We start from the raw sequence: 9396 nt of genomic DNA, 5'->3' as shown, positions 1-9396 counted from the left end.
AAGATCATGGTTAGAAATGTGGCTTTAACAAAAATAAAAAATAAAAAATTTATCTGCAAACAATTCAACTAAAATATAAATAGACAATACATCCCAATAATTCAACTAAAACCATATAAATAAAAAATACTGCATTATGAGAGATAACTCTGATTCTACCACGAAAAGAGATAGGTAGTGGGAATAAGGAGGAATATGCATTATGGTGGTGAATAACGCATAAATAGGGGGCTGGACATAAAATTTTGGCTTTAGAAAAAAAGAAAAAAAAACCCATTTACCTACGTTCTGGTGAAGCCAAGTGGTAGTCTGTTAGTAAGTCATGCAAGATATAATTATATGAAAAAATTGCCCCATGTTTCTAGATTTTGTGAATATACTTCTTCCTATAATTTATCCATTTATAAATCAATTTAATAATTAAGTGGCCAATTTAAATTTTAAGTGGCTTTACATTCCAAATACAAACTTTCAAAGTATCTTTAGATAATATAAGATAATTCGAATACTCATTCATATCCTAGAAAAAACATTTAAACTAAACTAACTATCCGATAAATATATAATTAAAAATTGCCACATGTTCCCATATTTTGGGAATATACTTCTTCCTACAATTTATTCATTTATAAATCAATTTAATTATTAAGTGGCCAATTTAAATTTTAAGTGGCATAACTGTGTTTTAAATTCCAAATACAAACTTTCAAAGTGTCTTTAGATAATATAAAATAATTTGAATAATTGTTCATATCGTAGAAAAAATCATAGCATGCTAACTGGAAAATTCTCTCAAATGATAAACAGTTGGTGAAAATGTGGGTAGAAACATGGGTGAAAAATGTGGCCTTTTTTTTTTAAAAAAAAGAAAAGAATATTTATCTGATATTTGGTGATGCCACGTGTCGTGCTGCCAAATACGCATGCCTTGTACTCTACTTTTACATATTAATAGATTAAATACATAGGGACGTGCAGGAAATTTTGGTTTTTGTAAAAAATAAAAAAATAAAACATATTATCTGACACCACAGGTGAGTTATATACAGGAATGTGCAGAACATGGGTAGAAACATAGAAACGTGGCTTTTAAAAAAGAATAAAAAGAAAAAATAAAGACCATTTTTCTACGCAAAGATGATGCCATGTGTTGGCCTATCAACAATTCGTGTTTTGTACTCTACTTTTATATATTAACTAGTATAGGACCCGTGCGATGCACGAGTGTAATATGGTCTATTACCATATAAAAAATCAAATGAAAGGAAAATGGTTAGCCATTTGAAAGATATTGGATACAATAGTGTCATATGATAATGTGACAGGTAATAATTTCAAAGAAAAAATATGATGTTTGAGTCTGATATGATATTGTCTTATTTAATAATTACAAGGAAAGATGTATAGACAAAGAAAAGCTAATGCATGAAAGAATGTTTGATTCCTTTTCATCAACACAGGAAATGGAAAGATACACAATACTTGGTGTTCTCCATCCTACCACCTCCCACTTGTTTCCTTTAAATGATAAAAAAAATTAGAAACAAACCATTGTCAATGTAGAGATTAGTCACCCAACACTCCATTATAAATAATATAATAATTGGCCCTAATCTTATCAGACAATTGTATAGGCCAACAGCATACTTTATATGAAATTATTACTTATACTGGAAATTGAGGAGATAAATAGCTAAAAAAATAAAAGCTGTAAGTACAGACATATGATATAGAATCAAATGTGTTCCCATGAAATTTGAACAAACATTTAGGTAGCACATTAAATAAAAATATGAAGTGAAAATACCCCATTCAAATGATATCTAAATTTTCATTGTTAATATCATTATATTAATACAAAAAACAAAGTAATAGCCAAAAAACAGCATGGATATGAATCTGAAGATATTACGTGAACAATGAATAATAGTAGAGAAAAATAAGAAACACACACCCCAGTTAATGAATGAAGATCAGATATCTTTCACCTTAATTCAATAGACAGTAACTCATCAGCAACACTCATTGTTGACTGGGAAGCAATCCTAGCCAGAACTTGCCCCACATCGACACCTTTTGCCTTCAATTTGCACCAAGTGAGTTTGTTACCACTTGCTTCCAGAGTTATAAGCAATATATTGGCTTTACATAAATTGTGCGCATTAGTCATCACGCTATATAAAATTAATACATAATCGAACGTAGGAAAAAATCTCAGTACTCTACAGATGAAAATTTGAATCCCAAAACCATAGTTTGACATGAAATGTTCCACTTCAGGAATGGAGGAATGGATGAAGATTCTTGAAGAATACATAGAGGTTGAGATTCTCCTCTTGGCTAAAATCACAACACAAACACGTTAGACCCATTGAGGATAGAATTAATTATAGGATTATTCAAAATATATTGACCATACATTTAAACTCTCTAACTTTACATAGCTGGATAATGACAACAACAGGACTGGATATATTCCCTGCCATGAATTGGAGAATCTCATCTGCAAAATCCCTCCAGAGTGTGCAATCAAGCTTCTCCATTCTAAAAAAAATAAACAACATAGATGTCATTAGAATTATGTCCAGCAAAGATGAATAACACAAAACATGTGGCCACACATTAGGGATACAACTTCCATGCGTACCCATCGTCCATCAGTTCCACATTAACTCTATGCTAAGTTTGGCCATTGATATTGCACTCCTCCTTCTCTCCAATAGCAGACAACATCCCAATGACATTTGCACAACAGGAAACACACTAATTCACCTAACATAGCCCATAAATGAGATCAGAATAAGACAAACATCAACACAACACACAAACCAGTCAAGTAGCGATCATCAAACTGATTTGACAATATATGAGCAAACGAACGAAAGGCAAATCCAAACTGATGAATACGATCATCTTCTGGAAGGGGACGGACTGCCATGGAATACATAAAGTTCATTCGATATGGGTGATCAGTTGTCCTCTACGACCCATAATTTGGTGTAACCATGAAGTAGGAAATAATACAAAGCTTCCCTTCTGTGAAGCTATTCAGATGACAAGTAATGAAGGGACTCTTAACCCTAGCATGTATGTTATCACCTTGCACACACGAGAAGCATTGATTTATACCACATATTGGGAAAGGGAATGATACTAAAGCATTATTCACATCCTCATCTCGAATGAGCATCTCAATAGAGGAGAGTTCTTCATGGGAATAGCGGCCAGGCATGGTCCACATACGAACTACACGAACTCTAATCCACCAATTTTGCCTGCTAGGATTAAGGGAATGAATTGCATCAAAAATGGGAACCATAACACCTATAATCACAAAATCCTGACTGACACTATCAATAATGGGAGAAGAATAGGAAGGAACATTGGAATGGTGCTCACACTTTTATGAGCAGATACTACATCAGATAACCGTCAAGGCAAGCATCATACAACTTGGGCATGATCTGCACACGAGACCACATCACAAACATGGGTTTCAGAAACATGCTGTCAAATGAAACTGAACAATGCGTGATGATGCCCAAGGGATTACTCAAATTTTTGGTCTATTAATAATTAGCTATAAATAAAAGATATAATTATATGATTTTATGAGGGATTTCTTGTATAAGATTGCATTTAAATATATAATGATAAAAACTGCCATGCAAAATCCAGACTTTGTGATTATACCCACACTTTTCTGGATTTATGTTTGGTTTATTGATAATTAATAAAAGATACAATTATATGATTTTATTAGGGATTTCTTGTAGGAAAATTGCATTTAAATATATTTAAATATATAATAAAAAACTGCCACAATCATATAAATCATGATCAGATAAATTTACCCAATATCCTCATAACCAATTTATTTTAAGAAACTGCTAATAAATATATAATAAAAAAAACTGCCCCACGTTTCTGGATATTGGGGCTATAGCTCTTCCTATGATTTATCAATTTATAAATCAAATAATATAAAATAATTTGAAAAAAGAAGAAATTCTGGGCTTGTAAGTTTAAACTAAACACGATCACCAATGCAGATGTATAAGACTATTATAAACATGGGCAGAAAATAGTTTAAAAAAATAGTTAACAAAGGTGGGATTTTTTTTTTCTTTAAAAGGAAAATTTATATGATTTTATGAGGGATTTCTTGTAGAAGATTGCATTTAAATATATAATGATAAAAACTGCCATGCAAAATCTGGATTTTGTGATTATACCCAACGTTTAAAATAAACTAACTATCCGATAAATATATAATTAAAAATTGCCACCCATTTCCATATTTTGGGAATATACTTCTTCTTATAATTTATTCATTCATAAATCAATTTAATTATTAAGTGGTCAATTTAAGTTTTAAGTGGCATATTGCATTTAAATATATAGTGATAAAAACTGCCACGCAAAATTCGGATTTTATGATTATACCCAACGATGATATATAATAAAAATTGCCACACGTCTCCATATTTTAGGAATATACTTCTTCATATAATTTTTAATTATTACGTGTCATTTTTAAATTTTAAGTGGCATAACCATGTTTTACATTCCAAATACAAATTTTCAAAGTTTCTTTAGATAATTTAGAATAATTTGAATAATCGTGCATATCCTAGAAAAAATTATGACATGTTGACTAGAAAATTCTCTCTAATAATAAACAGTTGGTGAAAACATGGGTAGAAACATGGGTAAAAAAATGTGGCCTTTTTTTTTTAAAAGAAAAAAGAACATTCATCTGATCTTTGGTGATGCCACGTGTCATGCTGCCAGGTATTCATACCTTGTACTCTACTTTTATGTATTAATGGGAAAATTAATCTTTTGGTCCCTATAGTTTTTATTTATTTGTAACTCAGTCCCTATACTTTGACTTGGTGCAACTCAGTCCCTCTAGTTTTGACTCGGTTGTAACTCAGTCCTTGAAATTTAACTCGCTGCAACTCAGTCCCCATAGTTTTGTCTATTTTATAATTTAGTCCTTGTGTTTTTGAAAAATAAAATTATATATCTAATAAAAGGAGGGACTAAATTATGAAATGGCTAAAACTATAAGGATAGAGTTGCAGCAAGTCAAACTTCAAGAACTGAGTTACAATTGAGTCTAAACTAGAGGGACTGAGTTGTACCGAGTCAAAGTATAGGGACTGAGTTACAAATGAGTCAAAACTATAGGGACCAAAGATTAATTTTCCTAATATATATATATATATATATATATATATATAATTATGCAGTTAACGGCCTCGTTTCAAGGCAGCGAACAGCAGCGGATACAAAAAACAGAGGAGAGAAGCAGAACCCGTATTAGCTCTAATTCTCTAATTAAATATTGTCATATATGATTCTCACAATTAATAATGATTTATTAAAATCTTGAAATTTTATCTGCTTAAATTTTTATCATAAAAAAGTTATGTGCTAAGATTAGATTGAAAAATTGTACATCTATTGTTTTTGCCAATATTAACTTTACTAGGGACGTGAATTATTCACGCGGGCAACTTGCTTTAAAAAGAAGAAAGATAAAGGAATAAAAAAGCGTGATTATTGTCTGCTAAATCACTTTTAAGAAAACAATAGCAGCCAAGATTGTCAAACTTAGAGTTTAAGCAAACTGGTAACAAAAATGTAAACTCATATCGTGAATTTGAATCATAAACTCATAAGAGTTTAGTTCTAATCAATAATACTGGAGCTATTAAAAGTATATAATTAAATAATTAAAATAAAAAATAACAACAATTCTATTTAAGCCCAAACATCTTCCTATTTTCAGTCTTTCACCTCCTTCTTTTTGAGTCCTTTGATGATAAAACATAGTAGAATACTTTAAAGAATACACACCACTTTACAATTTCAAATTTTGGCATTTCTTGTTTTTGTATTAATATTAGTTTTTTCCTTTTGACTTTTATTTTTATTTGGATGGGTCCTCTACACGTTCTATAAACCAAGTTCTACTGGTTACATATTTGACTTGCTCAACTCAGTAAAAATTCTGCAAGCTTGCCAAGTTTGACCAAGACAGTAGTAAGTTCAATAGAGTTTGCCAGCGGTAGAAGTTTAAAAATAAGATGATATAATTTTGGAAACTAGAAATGTAAAAACAAGTAAATTTGGTGAGTCAAGTTGTGAATTTGACAACAATGATGACACCTACTAGTTAAGAGTTTTTCAATAAAGAAAAGGAAACAAACAAACTTATAAGATAAAATATGAGCAGGATGATAATTCAAGGAGTCAGCTTATAAAACATGCATGAGTGATCTCTTATAACGACATAGTTATAAAATATCTTAAAATGAATGATTCTATCAAACTTATTCCATTAATAATATTCTATGCTAACATTTCTTGAACCGTACATTTCCCCGCAGGCTGAGGTTCCTCAATGGCTGAGATACCGATGGCTGGGATAATTGTTCCCGCGGTTGCAACTCTTACCGCGCCTGTTGTGCAGTTTCCGTTGTCCAAAGTTGGGAAGGGCTCCATTTCGCTTGCTGGCAAACATGAAGCGCTAAACTACGGATTGGAGCGGCTACTTGCTCTACAAAGAGATCTAGACATCGAAGTTCGGAACAATAGTATACAGAAAGATCCGTCTGAGGCTTACAAGCTTTGGAAGGAGCGCGTATCAAATATTAAGAACCAGGTGGCTTCCTTGAATAAAGAATACGATAATGTAGGGAGAAAGAAACTATGTATTTCGAAAAGAGATCGTCTTGAAGAGAATATGAAGAGGGCACTCAGTGAAGTAATCGGACTTCTTAAAGAATGTCCCGAGAAGATTCTAGTTGATTATAAGCCGCCAGAGAGGGTCATAAAGGATATTGGTGTTCCATCAATTGGGAAGTATCCGACTCTTCAGAATGCTTTTCAAGAAATTCTGACTCTGCTACAAGATAATAGAGTAAAATGCGTGACACTTTGTGAAAAAAAAGGAGTGGGAAAAACAACAATAATGCGGCACTTAAATGACCACTTCTACGATAGTGTTGACAAGTTGTTTGATATGATGATTTTCATCAAAGTGACGTCTGATGAGCAGACTAGAGACCCTCAAATTCTGCAAAAAATTGCAGATTGATTAAAGGTGGATAGAGAAGGTAATGAATCTGATGCTGGAAGAATACAGAAAGAGTTTCAGGACAAAAGATATTTGCTGATTTTAGATGGCGTAAGACTCGCATGCAATGGGATTTGGGCAATGCTTGATATTTCAAATGACAAAAAAGATAGTAAGGTGGTAATAACCACTCATTATCCTCTTGCTTTGAAGTCGAATTATGTTAATAGGAACGTCAAGCTTAAAAAGTTATCCCCTGATGAAGCGCAGGCTATGTTTCGAGACATTGCTGGTGTCGAGCATTTAACACCAAACATTCAACTGATATGCAAGAGGTTCTGCGCTCGTCTTCCCCTGCTTATAGATCCTATTGCAAGGTTTTTTAACCATCAAGAGGCTCCTCCTGATTGGGTTAGAGCTTTGAATGAATGTATGCCTTAGGCTCAAGTTGGAGTTGATGGTATAGAAGAGTTATTCTCAACCTTGGAAAATTGTTGTTATAAGCAGCTACGTGATCAAAGTGAACAAAAATGCTTCCTTTATGCTTCACTATATCCTGCAAACAGCAAGATATACACAGATTTTTTAGTGGAGTGTTGCATAGCTCAGGGCTTTCTTGGTGATGCTGATGCAACTACTAAGTACAGTGGGATGCGCACTAGAGCTATTGATACAGTATTGAGGTCCCTTGTTAATGTTGCATTCTTGGAGGAAGGGGAACAAATGAGGTATGTTAAAATGAATGACCTTTATAGGCAACTTGCTTTACATATATTATATAAAAACTCTGAATGCAGAACTTATTTTAACAATGAAAAACATAAGGAGCCCTTCAGATCAGAATCATGGCAGCATGCGAGATGGGTTTCTATGGTTGGTAGTAAAAGAGATAGTCTACCAGCAAATCAGAATTGTGGGAGTCTTCAGGCACCGTTGCTACAAAAGAATCCGAGGTTGGCTGAAATCCCATTAGACTTTTTTGAAAGTATGAGCAACCTTCTTGCTTTAAACTTATATAGGACTAAAATAAGCAAGTTACCATCTTTGAAAGGATTAACTGGGCTTAAGGCGTTCTATGTCAATGGTTGTTCAAGATTGAAAATATGTTCGCATGGTATCCAACCACTTAAACATCTTGAGGTATTTGACATTCGAGGTGCTAAAATAAATTTTGTGCCATACTTGGAAAGTTTGTGGTGTCTAAGAATTTCATACTTTGCGAGCAGTAATTGTGATGGAATTTCAAAGCTTCGCGAATTAGAAGAATTAACCATTGAAGTGAAGTCCCTATCAAAATGGTGCGATGATGCTGAAAATATTATAGAAGAAGTTGCTTCTTTGGAAAATCTAACAACTTTCCGATGCAGCTTTCCTTCTTCAGAAACCCTTGGAAAATTCCTAAAGAGCCGAAAATCAAGGAGAGGTAAGAAGCAGTTTACTCCATGTCCATTTTTCGTGAGAAGTGAAAGCTCACAGAATCCAAAAATCATTGAGTCTTTTGATGACGATAGCATTTCCAAATGTGTAAAGTATTGTAATGGCGATGAAAGGGTTGACTTGGCAATCACTGAGATGCTCTCTCAAGTTAAGGCATTTGAGCTAATCTGTCACAAGAGAGTATTGAAAATTTATTAGGGTTGCTAAAGACATCAAACTCAGAATGTCTCCATGATTTACTTATAGAAAGGTGTAATCAAATGTCAATCATTGTTGAAGGAGATAAGGTATACAATATCAATTGCACCAATGCAGGTCTCTTGCCAAACCTGCAACAATTACATTTGGATGATTTGGAACACTTGAGGATTGTTTTTAGGGGCCCCTTCTATTTTGGAAGCTTTTCCATGTTGCATACTTTGAAATTATAGAATTGTCCAGAGTTAACGAGTATCTTTTCTCAGGTAGCAAATATTGATTTTCCTAAACTGGAGAAATTAGTCGTTCAAAATTGTTCAAGAATTGAAGTTCTTTTCAAGGTCCCTGCTGAAGGGGAGCAACAGATACTTCCGAAATTGAAGGTGTTGGTATTAGATAGCTTGTTAAACTTCAAATTCATATGCTCAAGTGAAAATTTGGCATGGCGTTCTTTGGAGAAGTTAAATGTTCGAAAATGCCCTAACTTGAAAACGTTACCTTTCAACACAATCAATGTAGCTAATCTGAAAACCATTGAAGGTGAGGAAGAATGGTGGAACAATATCAAGCGGACTCATCCCATGGTTCATGAGCAATTTGCATCTATATTTTCAGCTTCTAATCTTTGTGCTTTTGATACTCGTAATGATCATTGTTGGTGTCAAAACTAA

At 33.2% G+C, this 9396-nt stretch overlaps 1 protein-coding gene across 1 annotated transcript; it reads left to right on the top strand.

Moving 5' to 3' along the window:
- The first annotated feature begins 7231 nt into the window (after nt 1-7231).
- LOC114721171 (uncharacterized) lies at nt 7232-9396 on the top strand. Its single transcript, XM_028906992.1, has 4 exons — nt 7232-7501; nt 7598-7818; nt 8110-8707; nt 8992-9396. Exons 1-4 carry the CDS (start codon nt 7232-7234, stop codon nt 9394-9396), a joined length of 1494 nt encoding a protein of 497 aa, XP_028762825.1.

This window comes from Neltuma alba, unplaced genomic scaffold, assembly GCF_004799145.2.
Source record: "Neltuma alba isolate B1F8T4 unplaced genomic scaffold, ASM479914v2 tig00012014_pilon, whole genome shotgun sequence".
NCBI lineage: Eukaryota > Viridiplantae > Streptophyta > Magnoliopsida > Fabales > Fabaceae > Neltuma > Neltuma alba.
The sequence above is the reverse complement of the archived record's forward strand: the minus strand, read 5'-3'. Positions and strand labels throughout refer to the sequence as shown.

What these genes read in the sequence shown, in the direction of transcription:
- LOC114721171 (XM_028906992.1), top strand. Translation starts at nt 7,232, where the DNA reads ATGCTTGATATTTCAAATGACAAAAAAGATAGTAAGGTGGTAATAACC. An exon ending in AAGAGGCTCCTCCTGATTGG is followed by an intron (nt 7,502 to 7,597) that starts GTTAGAGCTTTG and finishes TGTTATAAGCAG; the next exon opens with CTACGTGATCAAAGTGAACA. An exon ending in GAGGAAGGGGAACAAATGAG is followed by an intron (nt 7,819 to 8,109) that starts GTATGTTAAAAT and finishes AAACTTATATAG; the next exon opens with GACTAAAATAAGCAAGTTAC.